Source organism: Saccopteryx leptura, chromosome 3 (assembly GCF_036850995.1).
Source record: "Saccopteryx leptura isolate mSacLep1 chromosome 3, mSacLep1_pri_phased_curated, whole genome shotgun sequence".
In the NCBI taxonomy this organism is placed as follows: domain Eukaryota; kingdom Metazoa; phylum Chordata; class Mammalia; order Chiroptera; family Emballonuridae; genus Saccopteryx; species Saccopteryx leptura.
In genome coordinates this window covers 223,093,682-223,115,359 of record NC_089505.1, presented here as the reverse complement: position 1 = coordinate 223,115,359, position 21,678 = coordinate 223,093,682, and the positions used below count along the sequence as shown (strand labels likewise).

The window sequence follows — 21,678 nt, the reverse complement described above, 5'->3', positions numbered from 1 at the left end:
CCCACCTAGTACCTGGCCCACATTCCTGTGATGGTTGAGTACGTGAAGGGCCATCTTCTGGTGAGGAGAAGAAGAGCAGCTGAGCAGGACCTGGTGGGCTTGTGGCTATGGTCCTGTCCCTCTTTGGCAGTTTCATGCCTCCTTCCTGTCAGCCCAGCCTTGTTCTTTCTCTCTGCACAGAAGGAGTCTGAGTCTCCAGTATAGCCCTCATCTGTGCTGGGACGTGGCAGCGTAGGTGTTGACAGGAAGACAGTTGAGTTTTACGTTCACCATTAGGTTGCCCCTGATCCGCACATGGAAACTTTTGGAGGACAGCTGGCTCCTTGGTGGGAACATTTGAGTATGGGGCATGGCTTTGGTTTAAGTCAGCTTCCAGCCCAGTTGGTGGAAGGTGACTGCTGGCCTGGGTGTAGTCTGTTTTTTCCAGGGATGAGAATTTGGTGGTGACCACAGGAACCATAGGTTGTGGCCCAGAATCCAGTACCCCATCCATCCTTCCATCTTTCCTAGGTCAGATTTCTGTGGTGAGAGGAAGAGAGCCAGAGGTGGATGTTTCTCAGATCTTATAGGCACCCATGGACACAATGTTAGGAGCGAAACTCCAAACTCAGCAGAGGAGCAGCCAGAATGGCCAAGAGGTAGTATGGCCCCTTTCATTCCCAGGATACCCTCTGCCCTCCCACCATCCCCCCTGTGAACCTCCCTCTTGGACCCTCCCTTCCTCTGCCAAGGACTTTGAGTCTTTTCATCTTTCCCTGTGGCCACTTTCCAGACTAGCCTGTGGTCTTCAGGCCTGGAGATGAAGCTGGAGGCTATCACCCCATTCCTGGGGAAGTACCGCCCTTTTGTGGGTCGCTGCTGCCAGACCTGCACCCCCAAGAGCTGGGTGAGTAATGTAGGGCTGGGACCCACTAGGGGAACTTGGAGGAGCTTGGTTGTGGGAGCCATAGCTTCCCTTATGTCCTTCCAGACTTAGCTTTCCCTGCCCATGCCTTTGCCCCTATCTTTCAGGGGAACGGAGGCACTGGTTCTGGTTGTATTGTTGGCCTGAGGCTGGCTTGCAGTTCTCAGAGAGTTGGGTGGGGAAGTGCAGAGTGTCCTGAGAAGACAGAGAGTGGCCAGAGAGCTGGGATCTGACCATGCCTGCACAGTCCTGTTGTTTAGTTTTGGGGACCCACCCACTCAGTTACCCAGCATTTAGAACAGGTTAAAGACCTCCTATGAGCCTGACCGGGCAGTGGCACAGTGGATAGAGCATTGAACTGGGATGCAGAAGACCCAGGTTTGATACTCTGAGGTCACTGGCTTGAGTGTGGGCTCACCAGCTTGAGCACAGGTTCGCTGGCTTGAGGGTGAAAGCATAGACATGACCCCATGATTGCTGGCTTGAGTCCAAGGTCGCTGGCGAGCAAGTGGTCACTTGCTCTGCTGTGCCCCCCCCCCGACCCCCGTCAAGGCACGTATGAGAAAGCAATCAATGAACAACTAAAGGGACTAAGGTGCTGCAACGAAGAATTGATGCTTCTCATCTCTCTCTCTGTCTCTATCGGTCCCTCTCTCTGTCTCTCTCTCTGTCTCTGACACACACACATACACACACAAAGACCTCCTGTGAGTCCATGCCTCATGTGTTGATGGGACCTACAGTTCTGGTGAGATCAGGCTATGTGTATGTTCTCTGAGGTAGATGAAAGACCTCACAGACTTCAGCGTGCCGCTCTCCAAGAGGGCGGTACTGTAGGGAATGTAGCCCTTCCGTTTTGACCACAGAACCCTTTTTCCTGAGTGAGCCTGGGCATCTTTTGGGAAATGGCTGTGCTACAGTCCTACCTCCTGGCAGACATGACAGGCCATCAGGCAGGGACCACAGAAGACAGAGCAGGGGCTTTCCATTGTTGGTTTTCAAAGACCCCTCAATGACATGCTGTCCCTGCCTCCTCTTGAGCAGGAGTCCCTCTTCCACAGAAGTATAATGGATTTGGGCTTCTGCAATGTGATCCTGGTAAAGGAGGAGAACACCAGGTAGGCAAGGCCAGGGGTGGGCCGGGCCCTGAGGTGTGGGGCTGCTAAGGCCCTGCTTTGTGCTATCCTTTTCTTCCTCCAATGGGAAAGAAGGGCCCCTGCTCTTTGCTCCATATCCACAGGTGGGAGAGTCAAGGAACTGCAAAAGCTCTCCAGCAGTTCCTTCTGTTAGTATTTATGAGCTGCCCACTGCGTGTCAGGCCCTGAACCTATACCTTACTTAGTGGGGAGGGGGCGGGAATGGGGCACAGATGGGCAGGTGCTTCCTCATTCTGCTGTGTAATAAGCCAAGCTCAGGTGTTCTCAGACCATGGGACTGGGGTGTTACTAGTCCTGGTGGACTACCCTCTGTGGGCCCTAGTAGGAGGGAGACCCTCTGAAAGATCTTCCCCCTGCTTCCTGGGCTGTGCTCAGGTTCCGGGGCTGGCTGGTTCGGAGGCTCTGCTATTTCTTGTGGTCCCTGGAGCAGCACATCCCCCCCTGCCAGGATGCCGCACAGAAGGTCATGGAGAGCACTAGGTGAGGAGGCAAGGACTGGTATTGGGCTGGCACTTCTGGGATCCTTGAAGGGATGACAGAGGCTCTAGGCAAGGGTGGTTGAGGGCTGGCTTCTGGAGTGTTAGCTTTGCCTAAGTTCCGAGATGGAGGGTGAAGACTGGAAGTGTGCCCTGAGGAGGTGGTGGGGCTAAGGAAAGTGACCTGAGGGATGTTAGGCCTGCCCCAGCCTGACACCACTCTGCCCACACCATAGGGTACAGAATGTCATCTCAGGAAGACCCCCGGGCGGGGCTGGGGAAGGCCAGGTGCCTGGCCTTGTGAAGAGAGAGGTACAGCGTATTCTGGGTCACATCCAGGCCCAGCCCAGCTCATTCCTGCTCAGGTAACTTTGTGCTAAGGGATACTCATCCCTATGCTAGGGCCTCTGCCCTTCTGGAGAGTGAGTTTTGGGAAGGACTGGACACCTCCCACTGGGGAGCCAGATGGTGTGTTTACTAGAGAGCCTGGGGGAATCCCTGACCTGGACACTGACACCGTTTTAGGATAGTTGGCTCCTTGGTGGGACCAGTTGGACATGGAATGGGCTTTTGATCTGAGGCAGCCCTCAGCTTCCAATCTGGGGGTTTCACACTGCTGGCCTGGGTAGTGACTGTCCTGGGGGTGGGAATTTGTCCTGGGTTGTGGCCCAGACTTCAGCACCCACCTCCATCCCTTCGCCTCTCTCAGGTGAGGTTCTGTGGAGAGATGGAGAGAGGCCGTGGTGACTGGTTCCCTGATTTTGTAGGCCCCCCATGCTCCCTCCCACATTCATCCTACTGTCACCACCTGCTCCCTCTCGCATTCATCTGCACAGTCTGAGCTCCTTTTAGATGCAGGTGCTATTCCAGGGGGAATGCAGGGGTGCACAGGTCAGAGCAAACAGATAAATATGGCAGCAAGAACAGAAAAAGGGCTGGGACTGAAAGTACCTGCAGGGGAGGAAGAGACTTGTAAGCCAGGGATGAAAAGGGGGAAAGGATCCAGCCTTGGGGTAAGAGGTGCAAGGATAGGAATAGTCCCACTAGAGAGAATGGCATGAGTGATAGTCGTAGGAAAGGCCTGGGTTTGCTCATAAAGCTCAGGCAGCTGGAAGCTGGCCAGGGAGCTCTTGGAGACGAAATGAGAGGTAGAAGGGACCAGATACACAGGGCCATACAGGAAGTTTGGATTTGATTTCTAAGTGCAGTGACAACTCATGGAAAGGTTTTAAGTAGAGAATTACAACAGGATTAATTGGGATCAAGAGTAGAGAACAGATAGACCATCTGGCAAACTGTTTTGTTAGTCCATGTGAGACATGGTGATAGCTTGGATAGAAGGTGACACTAGAGGTTAGAAAAATGGATTGAGAGACCAGTGTGAAATTGCAGAACTCACTGATGGATTGGAGGTCAGGGTGGGATAGTGAGAGAAAAGGGAGAACTCACAGGAGAGCTGGTTTCTGGCCAAGCACCTGGTGGTATGGATGGGGGTGCAGGTTTGGGAGGAGTGAGTTAGGTCCACAAAGGATATTTTGGATATAGTTTCAGACACCTGATGTGCTGGTGGAGGCATTTGTTTATGAGTTGAGCTTAGAAGAGAGCCTGGGGCCAGGGATGTACATTTGCAAAGCTTTAGCACATGGATGATGGTTGAAGCCAGGGCATGAGTGAGTTATGGAGGGAAAAAGGGCACAGGGCAGCATGTCTCAGGCTCAGCTGTTCTGACAGAGCTGAGAAGTTCACTGAGGAAGGATAGAAAATAGAAGAGGTTGTCGACTTAGACTGGCCCTCTACGTGAAAAGTCTTTTGCCTTTGTTGAGACTTCTAGTCCCCTGACCTGGCCACCTTTATACTGGCTATCAGCCGCTGCTGGTGTAGCTTCAGTTCCAGGGCTCATCATGATACTAGCACCCCTGTGAAGGAGTTACTGGGCACAATCGGTTCTGTTTGAACCCAATTTCCTGCATCCTCTGAGGTCCCTGAGCAGCCAATGTTGCTAGAGAAGAACACACCATGTGGACCTGCTTCCTTTTGAGTGCAGTTCTCTAAGGGGCCCAGGCTTCAGTCCAGGCTGCTCTTTCTCAGCTTTACCCACTGTCCGCTGATGCCCCACCTCATGTCATCAGATGAGGACACGCTGCTTTCCCACCAAATCTCCACGCTACCTGCATCAATGCTTCTGCTCTCATTTAAAGCTGCTCCCCTTCAGTTCCCTTTCCTTCCAGTATCACGAACTTTTCCCAGCAGTTTGCAAAGAGAAGGCCAAGCTATGCCTGCAGAATCTTAGCCTTCTAATCTCCTTTGGAGTAAATTGGGGAAGGGAGGTGGGCTGAAGCTTACAGGGAGTGGCTGCCCCAGGAGGCCTCACGGGAGTGTCAGCATCTCACAGGCATGGGCTCTGGTGTCAGGCCAGCCTGCCAGTTGGCAGTACTTAGCTTTCTCTCCTACTCAGTCTGTAGCCTCTCTGAGCCTCACTCCCTCTTCTGTAAACTGGGGACAAAATTGGAGGCCCTCTTAGATGCTGGGGGGCCCTGCCTTATGGGCAGTGCCCGCCACCCCTCACACTGTGTCTTGCTGCTCTTCAGGCTGTTCAGCTGGGCGGTGCTGCGGTTCCTGAACCGCCTCTTCCTGAATGTGCAACTCCACAAGGGCCACATGAAGATGGTCCAAAAGGCCTCCCAGGCGGTAAGCCCGCCCTCCAATGGGGATGGGATGGCAGGAGCAGAGCTAGGCCAAGCTCTTAGGACCAGCCCCATTCCCTGCTGGGAAAACTCCACTGCTCTTTGATGACCTCTCTTCGTGTCTCACGGCCCTGCTCCCATGGGGCTTCCTCTAACGTCTTTTCATCATGGTCTTAACCATTACATCAGTGTGTTACCTTAAAAATCGCCCACAGAGCTCCTTTCCTTTTGGGAAATGTGTTCTAAGGAAGAACTGCCCAACTGAATTCTTTGTCAGTCTGTAGCTGCCCTGGGTCTGGAGGCGCAGGGTGTAAGCTCCCTGTGTCTTCAGGGTGGATGCAGGTTGGCTCTCTCCAACCAGGGCTCGCCGCTCGTCTTCCTCTCCACCCACAAGTCACTCCTGGACGGGATCCTGCTGCCCTTTATGCTGCTTTCCCAGGGCCTAGGTGTGCTCCGTTTGGCTTGGGACCCCTGTGTCTGCTCTCCCATCCTCAGGTAAAAGCTTTCTGCCCCTGGACACGCATGGGAAATGTTCTCAGGCTGGGGTAGGGGTGTGTGGGGATGTGGATCAGAGTCTGCTAGCAGCAGTTCCTGGTCTCTTTGCTCCCAACTTCTACCAGTTCAGCCTGTGGGTTCAGCCAAGATGGCCCTAGGTGGGCCAAGGCTCTCACTAGCCGCCAGCCTGGTCCCATCTGAGCCCCTTACCTCATCAGGCTCTGTCTTTCCTGTGCTCCACAGAGCTCTGCTAAGGAAGCTTGGGTGCCTTTTCCTACCCCCAGAGACCAACTTCTCCCTGGACAACCCTGAGGGGATTGTTGCAAGGGCTGTGGTTCACGCGGTGAGTGTCCCCAGTGGTTTTGTATGGGGCCAGGCCACTGTATAGGTACCTGTTGCTGCTCTGGTCTTGATACCTGCCTCTGACACTACCTCCCTACCCTCTTCAAGGTTGTGGAGCAGTTGCTGGTCAGCAGGCAGCCCCTGCTCATCTTCCTGGAAGAGCCCCCTGGGACCCAGGGGCCTTGGCTGTCAGCCCTGGGCCAGGCCTGGCTGGGACTGGTGGTGCAGGCAGTCCAGGTGGGCGTTGTTCCAGATGCAGTGCTGGTGCCAGTGGCCATCACCTATGACTTGGTTCCAGATGCACATGATACACACCACGTGAGACCCTCCTGCCTCTTGGGACCCCAAGTGGACACCATCTCCTTAGAAGAGGCACAATATGTTGTGTCCTGTGGCTGAGTGCCTCTCAGGGATAGGGTTAGGGGGGTACAAGGGAATTCTCCCCTTATAGTCATCATCCTGTAGCACCTGTCCAGGCTGAGATAATCATTCTCTGCTTCATTCTCAAAAGACCTCACTAGGAAGGGATTTCTCCTGTTTTATGGATGAGAAAACAAGCTTGTAGAGGTCATAATCATGTACCAGTTTGCAAGATAAAGCTGAGCAGAGAGCAGTGCTCTGTGCAAGCCAGCTCCCTCAGGCCCTCCCTCCCTGCAGGCCACGGCCCCACTGGGGCTGTGGACAGGAGCTCTGGCTATCCTGCAGAGCCTGCGAGGCTGGCGCTATAGCCGCCGGGGCTGCGTCCGTGTTCACCTGGCCCAGCCCTTCTCCCTGAAGGTACGGAGTCTGTTGGGCAAAGCTGGGAGGACCTGAGGTCCTGGCACTTCTGGCAGCCTGGCCCTCAGAGCCACTGCAGGGATAACCTCCCCTACCTCAGTGGGATGTGCAGGTTTTCTAGTGGGCAGGCACAGCAACTGACACCTTGTCCTGGGCAGGAATACACTATTACTGCCAGAAGCTGCTGGGGCAGCAGGCAGACCCTGGAGCAGCTGCTGCAGCCCATCGTGCTGGGCCAAAGGTAGGGGCATGGGAGGATGTGGGTCTCGGGCATAGCAAGTGGTCCTTCAGCACATAGCCACAGACATCACTAGCTTCATCCTCCCCTCACCAAATATTTTGGGACATCTAGGATAGTGGCTGGCATCCCTCCTTGCCTATAATCTGAGTGTAGAAAATGGCAGTGGCTGGGAGGGGCAGTGGTTACAGGAGCCATTCCTACCCTGGGCCTGGGCTGGGGAAAAAACCTCTTTTGAGAAAGTTCTGGGCTTCCCAAGACTGACTGTTTTTAGGTTAGTTCCCCTCTTCCTGTGCTCTCTCTATCCTAGTACTATCATACCAGACACTGAGAAGGAGCAGGAGTGGACCCCAGTTACTGGGCCCCTTGTGGCCCTCAAGGAAGAGGACCAGCTCCTCGTCAGAAGGCTGAGCCGTCATATCCTGAATGGTGAGGGGAGCTAGGTCTGGGCCTTTGGGGAGGGCCCTGTGCTATCCTTCCTGTCAACGGGCTGCCAGGGCCCTCCATTCCAAGTGGGTTTCTGCATCTGACCCTTTGCCTGAGTGACCCACTTGGGATATATAAGGAGTGGGGCAACCAGGGAGAATATGAGGGAGCCCCTAGAGAGTACACACAGATGGCCACCTGAGCCGCAGGGGGTGGGCTGTACAGAGGGCAGATGCCTGGATCCAGGCCACCCACCTGAGGTCAGCCCTGCCTCGGACTCACCACTTCACTTCTCTGAGCCTGGTTTCCTGAGCTGTAAATGGAGTGCCAGTGACTGAATGGAATAATGCATGTGAAGAATTTAACATAGTGCCTGGCACAGAGGGGACTCTTTTTTTGTGTGTATTTTTCTGAAGTGAGAAGCGAGAGGAGACAGACAGACTCCCACATGTGCCCAATTGGGATCCACCCAGCATGCCCGCTAGGGGGCGATGCTCTGCCTATCTTACGCATTGCTCCGTTGCAACTGGAGCCATTCTGGCACCTGAGGTAGAAATCTATAGAGCCATCCACAGCGCCCAGGCCAACTTTGTTCCAATGGAGCTTTGGCTGCTGGAGGGGAAGAGAGAAACAGAGAGGAAGGAGAGGGGGAGGGGTAGAGACGCAGATGGGCTCTTCTCCTGTGTGCCCTGGCCGGAAATTGAACCCAGGACTTCCACACGCTGGGCTGATGCTTTACCGCTGAGCTAACCAGCCAGGGCCTTCAGAGAGGACTATTAACAGAATAGGCTTACCACTGTCTTCTCAGGTACTCCTCTGTGGCTGAGACTGGGCTGGTGGGTAGGCCTGCAAGGCTGAGCTCCCTGATAGGTTTGATAAATGCCAGTTCTCCACTGAGAGGAGTGGCCCCCAAAGCCCAAGCAGGCCTGCTCTTTCCTTCCCTGACGTGGAGTTGTTGGGGAGGGGGGCTGCTGCCAAGGAGGCAGAGGAGGACTGTTCTTGGTCCAGACCTGGGTGATGGAATTGGCTGCTGGGCCCAGGCCCCTGACCATCAACCCCCACCCTGGCTGCAGCTAGCATTGCGAACTCTGCGGTGATGAGCACAGCCATCATGGCAACGTTGCTGCTGTTTAAGCACAAGAAGGTAGGCAGAGGGTGGAGGGGGAAAGGGGGTTGGTTGTGGGTGGGGTGTGGCCCTACTGCTCAGTCCCGGCACTGCCCACCTAGGGTGTATTCCTGTCACAGCTCCTGGGGGAGTTCTCCTGGCTGACGGAGGAAACGCTGTTGCGTGGCTTTGACGTGGGCTTCTCAGGTCAGCTGCGATGCCTAGTACGGCACTCGCTGAGCCTGCTGCGGGCACATGTGGCTCTGCTGTGCGTCCACCAGGGGGACTTGCTGGTGGTTCCCCGGCCTGGTCCAGGCCTCATGCACTTAGCACACCTGAGTGCCGAGCTGCTGCCTGCCTTCCTGAGCGAGGCCGTGGGTGGTGAGTCCTGTGGGCTCGGGTGGTTGGGGTGTCAGTTTAGGGGATGGCTTCCTCACACCTGACCCCCTCCCAAGCCTGTGCAGTTCGGGCGCTGCTGGCAGGCAGAGTGCCGCCAGAGGGGCCCTGGGAGCTGCAGGGAATCCAGCTACTGAGCCAGAATGAGCTGTATCGCCAGATCCTGCTGCTGCTGCACTTGCTGCCACAGGACCTGCTGCTGCTGCAGGTCAGGCTTCCCCTCAGCCCGCTCGGGCCTGGGTGCTCCCTCAGTCGCAGGAAAGACCGTGCCCACCCTGCCCCTGCCACCTCTGCCCACTGCCAGGCTCTGCTGAGGCCACATGGACACATTTCTCCCCAGCCCTGCCAGTCTTCCTACTGCTACTGTCAGGAGGTACTGGATCGTCTCATCCAGTGTGGGCTCCTGGTTGCTGAGGAGGTAGGCAAAGCCACTGGAGACAAAATCAAAATCCCTGCCCGAGCCTGGCCTCCCTCAGCCTTCCACCTGAGTGACAGCTGCCCCATGTTGCTGTGGGTGTGGGCAGCCCCTGGCTGGGCAGACAGGGAGGCCAAGGTCCTTCTTCTGCCTCTGCCTCAGGGCTTGGTGGACCATACCAGCCCTGGGTCTATGTGTGTCTAAAATGACAGGACTGCACAGTGGTATCCCTGAGGTTCTCTGCACACCTCTTGCCCCTACATTTCTTGCCCATAGGGATGTGGGCCTTGAGGGTGGGTGCCTACTTCCTCTCACCCTGAGGCTGGCTCAGCAGGCACTGTGTCCCCACAGGGTCTCTTGAACTCCCTAGGTCTTTTACTAGTTGTGCTTCCATGTGCCTTGTCTGCCATGTAATGTGAACTGGGGGCTCAGGGCTGAACCTTGGCCAGCCTGACTGGGACCAATGGCTCCTCTGGCCCCCAGTCTCCAGGCTCCCAGCAGGCCTGTGATACAGGGCGACAGCGTTTCAGTGCCAAGCTGCTGTGGAAACCGAGTGGGGATTTTACAGATAGTGACAGCGATGACTTTGAGACTGAGGGCCGGTACTTCAGGGTACGTTGGGAGAAGCCACCAGGGAAGGAGGCAGTATGGAGAGCGAGAGCTGCCCTCACCTGGCCCGTCTCCCTCCAGCTCAGTCAGCAGTCTCGCTGCCCTGACTTCTTCCTCTTCTTGTGCCGCCTGCTCAGCCCAGTGCTCAAGGCTTTTGCACAGGCTGCCACCTTCCTCCACCAGGGCCAGCTGCCTGACACAGGTGAGACTCGCACTCCCTTGGTCATCCTCAGGGAGGGGCTAAGAGGTCAGGGCAGGGCTCTGCCTGTGCCAGCCCTAACTCTCCTCTGCCCCACAGAGTCAGGTTTTGTGGAGCAGCTGTTCCAGTTCTTGCAGGCCACTGCCCAGGAGGATGGGTTCTTTGGTGAGTCCCCAAGCAGCCAAGTGGTGCCCAGGAGGCAGGTGCTTGCTGGTGGTGGTTGCTGCCCTCTGCTGAGCGGTGACAGCTCCACCCCAGGAAAGACGGCAGCAGAGTAGAGGGCCTTTGGATGCAGCCTGAGCTCAGCCTTGGGTGGTTTCTTTTAGCAAGAAGAGAGAAGCCTGTGCCAGTGGCTCTTGGCACCCACTAGAGCAGCGGTTCTCAACCTGTGGGTCGCGACCCCGGCGGGGGTCGAACGACCAAAACACAGGGGTCGCCTAAAGCCATCGGAAAATACATATTTATTATACAATACATTTTTAAATAAAATATGTATTTCTGATGGCTTTAGGCAACCCCTGTGTTTTAGTCGTTCGACCCCCGCCGGGGTCACGACCCACACACAGGTTGAGAACCGCTGCTCTAGAGCTTCATTTCTTTCTCCCACCCAGAGTATGCGGACCCAAGTCTTGCCATCAGGGCTGTCTGGACCTTCAGAGACTTGGGGGTAAGAGGGGCAGTCTCACCCTCCTCTCCCCTGCCTCTACTCTGATAGAGCTGCTCAGGGACGCCCACCTGTACCCACCTCAGGTTTTCCCCAGTGTCTCCCAAGAACAGGTGTTACAGGTGTTGTGACAGGAGTTGGGGAAGATAGGATGGTTTTCCTGCCCCTCTTGATCTCCCAAACCACCACCTCATTCTACTCCCAGGTGGGGTGCTGGGGATGGTTTGAGAGGCAGCACTGTTCAAACTCTGAGACCTAAGGGACCAGAGGCCTCACTGTAGATTTCCCCATGGTGAGTGCTCACAGCCCTTCTCCACGGCACAGGTGCTGCAGCAGACGCCCAGCCCTGCAGGCCCCATGCTCCACCTGTCCCCTACATTCACCAGCCAGGACAATCAGGAAAAGCTGCAACAGTTCATCCAGCAATTCATCTGTGGCTAGAATTGTGGTGTGGCACCTGTGGTGAGACTTCTCAGTCTCAGAACACAGCCTAGCCCTGGAGCCAGAAGACAGAGGCTGCTGCAGACCCTGGGTTGGCCTATTAAGTTGTTGAGGTTCCACTGTCTCATTGTATCTTGCTTTGGTTTAATAAACAAGGGACCTGGACTGGACAAGTCCTCTTTTTCCAAGCTCACCAGTGTCTTCTGGTGTGTGTACATAGCGTCTGCTCTCCTTTCCCATCCCGTGACAAGGCCACCTCATTCCCTGAAACAAACTATAAAAGGCAGGAAGAAGCCAAGCTGCTGCTTTAGCCTAAGTTTATTTGTGAAGAGAGCCCTACCTCCTCCTCTCTATCTAGATGAGGAAGCTTAAGGGGGCTGCCACTGGGCTTCACCATTTACAAGACTGAGAAGGATGGAAGTCCCACCTCTTGTCTTAAATTCAGAGCCGCAGCAGGAGCCGTCACACCACCTTGTTGACGATGACACCCAATTCTTCAATCTCACACTGGACTTCATCGCCCTTCTGCAACAGAGTGGCCACCAGGTTGTCAGTCCTCAGTCTGACTCACATATTTACACATACACAGGCCTGGGTTTCTTAAGTCTGAGCCAAGCCTGCAAGGCCTCTGGGTCCTTTTCCTTTTAGCTAACCTACCTTGAGAAAGACAGGAGGTTTCCTGAATAAACCAACTCCTGGAGGGGTCCCCGTGAGGATGATGTCCCCAGGGTAAAGAGTGACGAACCTGAGGCAAAAAGGCGAGGTGAGACCAAGGGCTGAGGTGCCCCAGCCCGGGACTGAGGGCTCAGCTCAGCTGCAGGTGGCTCTGTGGGGCAGGGTTTCATTCCTTACTGGGAGATCCAGGCTATCAGCTCTTCTGTCTTAAACACCATCTGGTTGGTGCTGCTGCTCTGGACCAGCTCCTTGTTCACCCGACAGCAGATCTTTAAGTTGTGTGGATCTGAAATGCAAAACCACCATCTTGGAGTTTCCGGTTTTCCCCAAGCCCACCTGCCAGTGGTCACTTGGCTGAATTAAGATGTGTTCCAGACCCCCCAGGGGAAGAAAAAAATGTCAGTTTTTATTTTTGCTTAAAAAATCTGTACAGCAAAGGCTGACAATTGCAGGTATAAAGACTTCACATCTGTAATGCAATGGGGAACAGCATGAGCAGGGCAGTGAACCTGCACCTGACTGGCAGAGGGCACTCACCAGTAAGTGTCCCGGCTAACCACACTTTTAACTTCTGTTTTACAGTCACAAACACACCCTCTTAGAGCAGCTGGGACACAATTTAACTGCACTGTTGACTGTACAAGATGGTGTGAAGCCAACCCTGTCAGTCACATGCACCCGCATCCCAAATGGCCACACTCGGCCCTCTGCGCCACCGCTTTTCTCCCTGCTCGCTGCCCTGGTCACAGTACTGTTGGTCCTCTCCATCTCCTGAACTGAAGAAAATGCAGGGGCTTTGTGGCAGTCATTCTTTGTGATGCTCAAGGGCCAGCTTTGCTTCCAACTGAAAGACTCTCCCAGATGGTGGCAGCTAGGGGAAGCCTGACCACCCATCAGGGGACCGCTGTTCTCTGCAATTCACTTGATGAACAGTCACATCTGTGGCTGTGGTCCTCTAGGGGGTGAGGGGATGTGGAAGGAGGCCTGCTGCGAACTCATGGCCAGGGTGAGGCTTGCTAAGGAACCAGTGAAAGGTAGTTGAGGAGAAGGCTCCACATTGAGCAGTCCCCAATCCCATTTCCTGAGCACTGGTATTTCTTTGCTCTGACATAGCCGAGCAGAGCAAGAAGAGCCATTGTGGGGGCTGTCAGAGACTTACCTGTTACACTGTCCTTGGTTACCAAGGCAGGGCCTAGGGGGCAGAAGGTGTCAAAGGTTTTCCCCAGCAGCCACTGCTTTCCATTGCGTCTTACTTGCCAGTCACGAGCACTTACGTCATGTGCCACAGTGAAGCCAGCCACATAAGCCATGGCATCTGTGGCCTAGGGGGTGGGGGTTTGGCCAGATTGGAGGTTAAATCAGTGATACCAACTGCTGTAACAAAGCTGTTATCCCACGTTAGTAGCCAGAGCTCACCAAAGGTGCTAAGCGAAGGACAAGGCAGGTACCCCAGCTGACCACTTACTGAGGCCAGATTCAATAGACACCACCCCTTCAACCTCACCTTGATGTCCTTGCCTTTCTTTCCAATGACCACGGCCAGCTCCACTTCCCAGTCCACCTGCTGTAGAGTGGGAAAGGAGCAGTGAACAACCCGGCTCTGAGGCCTGTTTCTGTGCTAAGGGGCTGCATGCTGTGTTTCAGGGTCTCGGCCTCCAACAATGGGGTCAGCTGCTGGCCCACAGTCATATGAAAGCAAGGTGTGACCTGTAGACCCCGTGCCTGGGCAATGGCAGGCAGCACCACTGGATGCAGGCTTAACTCCCATGGTGACTAGAGGAACAACACTGATCAAGGGACTAAATTTAAAAGTCACTCTTGATAATTCCAAAAAAGGATGGATACCAAGTGATAATAGTTAACTACCATGTGCCAGGCACCATTCTAGTGCTTTAATATATTAACTCACTTAAATGATAAAAAGCTCAACATGCTAAAATAAGTATGGGCAAAAGGTTTGAGTAAGCAATTCACAAAAAATGCACAGGGCCACAGAAAATGAAAACATATTCAGCCTTTCCCTTATCAGGAAAGTGCTACAAAAACATAAAATCTAACCTTTTAAACTGGCTGCTCTTTTGAACGGTCCAGAGATGCTGTGAGCACACCTGACAGCCACCTTGGTCTCTAGTATCGCTCTCCACTAGAACGAACCAGGTACCCTGGGGGAAATGGCTAATTCCAGGTCCAACACAGTAAGACAAGCCTGTGCATTCTTGTACAGAAAGCAAGGAAGTGCTTAAAAAGTGACAGGGATGGGGGCCAACTTGAAGCCACCCCCACTGGCCAAACTGAGATCATCTGCATATAAAAAGACCAAATGATGGATTACAACATGTTAGCTAAAAATAAAAATCAGGAATTCAGTGACACTAAAGGAATGGAGAAAAAAAAAAAAAAAAAGGGCAGCTCTTGTTCATGAAATGCCAGCTAATAAAAATAGAAGGTGTGATAGAAAAGTCTCATTTTTCGAACCCCCAGTGCAATAATGGAGTCAGAGAAAGATGACCAGGGAATTGTCCGGTAAAACTGTAGGGCAGTAAGGCAGCCCCATGGTCTCAAACAACTACAGACTGCACATGACCAGAGAAATGCACCTTCACAATGAAGGGGTCTAGTGAGCAGCGAGTGAACCAGGTGATCACTTTAGGCACCTGACAAGAGCCTCCCAAGGGGATGCAGTAAGGCCACAATATCTGTGCTATAGACAGAATGTCTGTGTCCCTCCAAATTCATGTTGAAACCTAGCCCTGAGGTGACTGTCATTAGGGCAGAGCCCCTACGAATAGGATTAGTGTCCTTATAAGAGACCCCAGAGGGTTCCCTGGCCCCTTTCACCATGTAGAAACACACAGAAAGATATCATCTAGGAACTGGGAATGGCCTATCGAGGCACCAAATGTATCAGCATCTTGATATTTACTTCCAGCCTCCAAAACTGTGAACAATAAATGTCTGTTGTTTACAGGCCACCTGGACTATTTAGTTAGAGCAGCCCAAATGGACCAAGACACTTGTGTAGAACTCTTAACAAAAATGTTTAACCTGAATCTAAGCAGGAGGAAAAAAACAGACAAATACAGACTGTGGGACATGCTATGAGACTACTAACTGGACTCTTTAAATAGTGTCATGACAGAGAGAAAAGAGCAGCAGACTGTTGGTCAGTGACCAGAGGTCAGCAAAGTCTGGCCCATAGGTAAAGCCAGCTCGCCTGGTTCTGCAGGTGAAGCTTTCCTGGAACACAACCACGTTCATTCCCTTATGGATCAGCCATGCTGCTGTCACAGACAGTGGCAAGAGACTCTATCTGGCGTTCAAAGTTTAGTATTTACTAACTGGCCATTTGAGAAAAAGTCCTTGGATCCCTGTGGGTCTGTAGATTATAGACCCTAAAGAGACATAACCAAATATAATGTATGGCCTTGTTTGATCCTGGGTAATCAAATGACAAAACAGTACTCAAATTGAAAGTCATCTCCTAGTTGGACTATATATAATATCTGTATTAGAGATTACTCATGTTGGTTTTCTCGGTTGTGATAATGGTATTATGGTCATGTAGGACAGTGGTCCCCAACCTTTTTTGGGCCATGGACCAGTTTAATGTCAGAAAATATTTTCACGGACCGGCCTTTAGGGTGGGACAGATAAATGTATCACATGACCGAGACAAGCGTCAAGAGTGAGTCTTAGACAGATATAACAGAGGGAATCTGGTCATTTTTTAAAAATAAAACATCGTTCAGACTTAAATATAAATAAAACAGAAATAATGTAAGTTATTTATTCTGTACCAAATGGCCCATGGGCCGGTACCGGTCTGCAGCCCGGGGGTTAGGGACCACTGATGTAGGACATTGTCCTTATTCATAGAAGGCACATGCTGAATTTTATAACTGTCTACAATGATTACTTCTGTAATACAAATGAGAATGGAAGGGTCTATCTTCTATTTTACTTTTCCTGAGGCCAGTCTTATTAATACATAATCCCCTGTAGTTTCTGTTTAATGCACTACTAAGTGACAGGTGGCTCCTGTACCTTGGGTGCTGCATGCCCTTGTCTTGGGCCCCAGTAACTCTAGAGGGCAGTAGGGAGGCACCAACCTGGCTCAGAGGTGGAAGGACTATCTCATCATAGGGCCCCACAATGGAGCTGGCAAACTTGCTGAAAATGATGGGCTCCTTAGGCACAGGCACGTTCTGTTCCTTGCAGTGGTCCACATAATTCATGCCCACACACACCACCTTGTCTGGCCGGGTGACTGGAGCCAGGAAGGTTACCTCTGACCGTGGTAAGACTGGCAACTGGGCAGCCAGGGCTCTGCAGAGACCAGAGCAAAAGAAAGGGGCTGATTGAGAGTAGGCCAGCAGTCCTGGGGGATGCTGTGAAGATCCTACAACAGCTTGTAGCTTGTAGTTTGCTTTTTAAAATATTTTTTCTAGATCTGTCAACCATCGACTTCAGTGTGAAAATCAAGGCCAGCTATTGTTTCTTGACATCAGAGCACTGTGGATTTCCTTTACCCCATCGGGCACTACACATCCATGTAAGGGGATTCAGGTGTAGATGGGAGCAATGGGGAAGGGAACTCCTCTACTCTTTCTCCTAGTCACCACGCTCCAGCCTTGGAGACACACTGTGTCCTGTGCAGCTCTTCACAGCTACCCTATTCTCCTCCTCTCATCATTTTATATGAAAAGATAGCACACTATATACACATTAAAAAATATATATATATTTAAGATCTCACCATAACAGTGTATTATAGCTTCATGTTACTGCACTGTAGAGATAAACCCAATTACCCTATTAAGGGATATGGAAGTAGGTTCCAATCTTGGGAGAACATGAAGTTTGGGAAACATACTCTTACCAACTCTGTGTAGTGTCAAACATTTGTATTTCTTCCAATTTAAAAGGTACAGATGATATCTCAAAGTGGTTTACTGTTCATCAGTACCTTTAGACCAGATGCCACAGGGCTCCTGGTTTCAGGGAGGTTCCTATCTAATCTAGTCCAAATCCAAGAATCACCTTTCTTTTATTTTCTTTTGACAGAGACAGAGAGACAAAGAGAGGGACAGACAGACAGGAAGTGAGAAAGACGAGAAACATCAATTCCCTGCGGCGGCTCTCCAGCTGTTCCTTGTGCCTTGACGGGGGGAGGGGGGGGGCCACAGCAGACCGAGCGATCCCTCGCTTGAGCCAGCGACCTTGGGTCCAAGCTGGTGAGCTTTGCTCAAACCAGATGAGCCCGCGCTCAAGCTGGCGACCTCGGGGTCTCGAACCCGGGTCCTCCACATCCCAGTCCGACACTCTATCCACTGTGCCACCACCTGGTCAGGCTCCAAGAATCATCTTTAAATTCATCTCTTTGCAGTCCTCTTTTCCTGAAGAAGCCAAGAGTCCAATCCCTCCCCCAGCTTCCCAAGATGCCACTTAGGAGCCCAGGTCCCAGACCCCTTGGTTGGGCAGCACCTTCAGCCCCAGGGAAGGCAATGCAATGGAGTTTTGTGATCTTGGGATAATCACCTTCCCAGGGCCTCAGTCTCCCCTTCTATAAACTGAGGTTGCTGCTATGTAAGATTTCTAAGGCTCTTCACTAAGAGAATAAGTGAGAAAGGAAAGCTGAGGCTACCCTGCTCCCTTGCAAAAGAACTACCTGCTGGTTCTGTTTCCCAGGGCAGGGAGAGAGTGAGAGGAGGGAGAGTGGGACCAGGCAACCACCCAGGGTGACGCTGCCTGCTGGTTTACCTTCTTGCCACTGAGAGAGCGGACTCTCCCTGCTCCAGGAACTCCAGCATCGTCTTGGGCAAAGTGGGGTCAAAGGTGTTGAGGTTGATGACCCCACCACCATTCCCTGACTCCAGGCCCAGGTGAGGTCCCATCAGGTGAGGTGCCTGGAACTGCACCAGTCTCATGTCTCTGGAGGGTTGAAAGGGCCACTGCTGAGCCTGCAGCAGAGCCGTGAGCAACCTTCTTCTACCAAGAAATAGCATCAGAGTCTATGGAGACAAAAATGGGCCACAGGGTGCAGAGGGGATCTTACATCAGTACAAGCTTTACTTTTAATTCTGTTCAAAATTCAGTGTTCCCCATCCAAGAACACTGGGTACTCACCTTATGAGATATTATACAATAGTCTTCCCCCAATATTATGTAGTTTTCCAGGGACCCCCACCCCCAAGAACTAGGAGAAACAGAACTGCACAGGCAATTAGAGGCTTTAGACAAGGTAGCCTGTACCATATCCAAGTGGATATTAGATAGGGCTCCGATGAGTTTGTTTGCCCCTGTCCATTCTTTTTCCCAGACCAGGTGTGGGTCAAGGATTGGAATCCAGCTCCCCTCTGATCCAGGTGGTAAGGACCCTACACTGTGATCCTTACTCCTACTGCTGCCTGGATTCACCACAACTGGCTGAAGCCTGCAGCCCCTGTGGAGATGCCCTCATGGACAGCAGAGACTGGACCTGCCAACCCCTGTAAGCTGACCCTAAGAAAGACAACATGCTCTGCTCCAGCCACAAACTGGAAGCTAGCTGATCCACCTACAGCTGAAGCCTGAGGAACCTCATTGTGGTGCTCCTTATAATTGGACTCTGGGGAGGGAGGAGAACCGGGGCAGAGGACTGTGAACTGTGTATCCATGTCACCAAGGAAGGCCAAAAGGTCTCCACCAACTCAGAAAGGGACCTGTACCAATAATCACACTCAATATTCAGTATGTGACCCGGGAAATAGCCAACCTTATATTTGTTATGACCCCACAGACCCTCCTGCTAAAGTAGTGTTCGAGGTAAAAATAGCAAAAGGAGGAGTCGGAGTCGGGGGTTGGAAAGCCGGACCAACCATTGCTCAAAGGAAGTCCAGAACAAATCACCCTCAGGTTTGATGCATGTGCCACTATGGGTCATGCAGAAAGGGGGTGTGAGTTCCCTGACTGAAACAGAAGCTATAGGGTAGATGAAAAGTATATGTGTGCTAAGAATGTGAGACTCCAGCATAAAAGGAATTTCTAGAGTCTCAAAGGGGAGAATGAGGAGGGTGCAAGCCTCCCTTCTGCTTTGAGAAGGGAGAAACCAGAAGAATACAATGGAAAGGAGCCAGCAGGGATAACTGAGTCAGCCAGTTATAAATTATCTACATCCCATAGTTCTCTAAATAGTTGCTTGGAGCCACTTGCAACACAAAGCAAGAAAAGTAGGATCTGTATGTAGCTATGACCTGTGACCCAGAAACCCCTTCCCCCTTGCTGACCCCACAGAAACTCCCCCTCCCCTCTCCTTGAGTCCTGGGAAACCTTAAAAGAATCATGTGCTCATTGCTTGGAGACTGTAAAGGTATACATGTATAACCTGTAAGAAAATCTAATTTGCAGAGGTTGGGCTTTGGTGCTACTAGCCCCACATGCTCCTCCAGCTACTAATAAATTCTCCTCTCTCTATTAATCAAGTTATCTGAGTGTCTTATCCTCCATCAGTGTCCCTTCCTGCAACACAATCATGCCACTGATAAAGCCTGTTCTAGCCAAAGAGCATGTGCTCAGACACTCTACCCACTAAAATATATACAATAACTGCTCCCACTGAATGTGAGGTCTCATTTAAGTGCTTTATCCACAATGTCTGATTTATTTCGATAATTGTGGAAGGTAAGTATTGTTAAATCTCGTTTTGCAGATGCAAAAAACTAAAGCTTAGAGGGGTTAAGGGATTTCCCCATGTTCCCAAGGAGGGGAAAGAGCTGAGACTTGAATCCAAATCCAGGTGACATTGAAGTTCTTGGTTCAGAAACCAGGTAGTGTGCAAACACGATAATCCAGCTTTAGCCTACCCCCACAAAGCACTTTAGCCCAGAAGATTGTGGTGAAAAGTAGGGGCCTCCAACTGGAGATCCTTTAGAGGCCCAGACAGGTGCCTGCTCTCAGCCATGCTCAGGGAAGCTTGGTCACCGGTTGACTGCCGCCTCAGGGGTAATACTGGTCACCTGCTCTCCAAGACAAGCCCAGGTCACACTGACGGACAGTGCCCTTCTCATGTGACAGATACATGCAGGTTCTCACTAGGTCCTACCACAACCCCCCCGGGCAGTGCGCTCATTTTACAGAACAGGGCACTGAGGCCAAGGTATCTGTCAGAAAGTGGCCCCGGCGCATCCGCAGTTACTACTCTGTAGCAGAGCCGAAGCTCGATCCGACTCTGACAAAGGGTCCTTAAGCAAAGATATGTGAGGCGGCAACAGCACACAGCATCGCAGCTTGGAGACGTGTGTGTGCCTGGGACGGTGTCCCACTGTCCTTCCACACGCAAAGCACCCTGGTCCAGTCCCTCGGTTTTCCTACATGGTCAACTTGGTGCCCGGCAGTCAGTGGGCGCTCACGCAGTCCCTTCCGTGCGGTCCAAGGGGCCGGGGCAGAGGTCCAGTCCTGCCCTTGGCCGGGACCTCGCGCGGGGGATTCCCCCAGGCCAGTCCGAACCCGACCTACCTGGCCGCAGGGGTCGGTCGGGAGGGCGCCCCGCGCTGTCGGACCAAGCACGCGGCACCGAGTCACTGGAGTAAAGCCACGTGACTAATACGCCCCAACCTGCCACCGCAGCGGGAGCTCCCGGCGGCTTCTCTTATAAGATGTCGGCAAAAGCGGCGCTCCTCGGTGACGTCCAGGACAACGGCCAATAGCAGGGCGCATCGTCCCTAGTCGGAAGTTACGTTGGAGGGGCGGGTCCAGCGCTAGAGCGCAGGTGGTCGACCCAGGGACCTTCAAGCCTCTGGGCTGGGTCCGCGCGAGCAAGTGCGGTGGCGCTCTGCGCTCACAGTGGCGAGAGAGCGAGCGCTTCCTGGCATTTTTGCGCCCTGGGCGCCGCTCTCCTCTCCAGGTGTCGGCTCCCTGGCTGTGAGCGAGACACCGTTTTGATCGTTGGGCAAATGCGGTAGAAGAAATCAAGTTATAGCGCGCTGGTCGACACAGACAAGTCTCTGGCATATTACTGAAAAGAGAAAGGATGATTGTACCTATTTTACGTGTGGGGCACCTGAGGCTGGAAGTACTTTGCGCAAGATGACACAGGCAGTGAGGAGGGGAACCGCCATTTTTGTGTGTGTGTGCGTGAGACAGAGAGAGGGAGGGACAGATAGGAAGGAAGAGAGAGGAGAAGCATCAGTACTTCGTTGTGGCACCTTAGTTGTTCACTGATTGCTTTCTCATGTGCCTAGATGGGTGGGTGGCTACAGCCGTGCCAGTGACTTGGGGCTAAGCCAGCAACCTTTTTGAGCTCAAGCCAGCAACCATGGGGTCATGTCTATGATCCCACACTCAAACCAGCGACCCCTCGCTCCAGCTGGAAAGCCCGCACTCAAGCCAGTGACCTCAGGGTTTAGAACCTGGATCCTCTGCATCCCAGGCTGATGCTCTCTCCCCACTGCACCACTGCCTCGTCAGGCAGGAACCACCACTTTTGACTGCAGGTCCAGCCTTTACACCCATATGCAGCAGCCCTGTCTTCATATGCACTGTGTTGGGTTCAGGGCAGGGAAGGGGAGGAGGGAGGCATAACCTCCAGTGTCAGAGGACAGACATTCTCCTAGAGAGGTAGTTTAATTAATCAGGCAGTTACAACCCAAGCTCTCCAGGCCTCTGGAAAACAGCAACCTATAAAGGGGCACTGGGCGA

The 21,678-nt window shown here is 52.7% G+C and overlaps 2 protein-coding genes across 3 annotated transcripts; one reads left to right on the top strand and one right to left on the bottom strand.

Annotated features, from left to right (window-relative positions):
- The first annotated feature begins 575 nt into the window (after positions 1–575).
- LOC136397827 (glycerol-3-phosphate acyltransferase 2, mitochondrial-like) lies at positions 576–11,413 on the top strand. Of its 2 annotated transcripts, none has more exons than XM_066372319.1 (20): positions 576–638; positions 773–886; positions 1,949–2,022; positions 2,437–2,541; positions 2,774–2,902; positions 5,126–5,225; positions 5,583–5,716; positions 5,960–6,059; positions 6,716–6,835; positions 6,994–7,076; positions 7,384–7,502; positions 8,573–8,643; positions 8,745–8,985; positions 9,060–9,208; positions 9,341–9,418; positions 9,899–10,027; positions 10,106–10,226; positions 10,323–10,388; positions 10,835–10,890; positions 11,212–11,413. In XM_066372319.1, exons 1-20 carry the CDS (start codon positions 576–578, stop codon positions 11,326–11,328), a joined length of 2,169 nt encoding a protein of 722 aa, XP_066228416.1. In that variant the 3' UTR covers positions 11,329–11,413. The 2 variants fall into 2 exon arrangements, with proteins under 2 accessions (XP_066228416.1, XP_066228415.1); XM_066372318.1 differs by having other exon boundaries at positions 8,727–8,985.
- A 215-nt stretch (positions 11,414–11,628) lies between these two features.
- LOC136400641 (fumarylacetoacetate hydrolase domain-containing protein 2A) lies at positions 11,629–20,662 on the bottom strand. The gene is made up of 8 exons (XM_066377687.1): positions 20,497–20,662; positions 17,764–18,014; positions 16,113–16,329; positions 13,508–13,567; positions 13,163–13,325; positions 12,181–12,289; positions 11,986–12,073; positions 11,629–11,853 (listed from the first exon to the last, which is right to left on the bottom strand). Exons 2-8 carry the CDS (start codon positions 18,006–18,008, stop codon positions 11,791–11,793), a joined length of 945 nt encoding a protein of 314 aa, XP_066233784.1. The 5' UTR covers positions 18,009–18,014; positions 20,497–20,662; the 3' UTR covers positions 11,629–11,790.
- Positions 20,663–21,678: the final 1,016 nt, after the last annotated feature.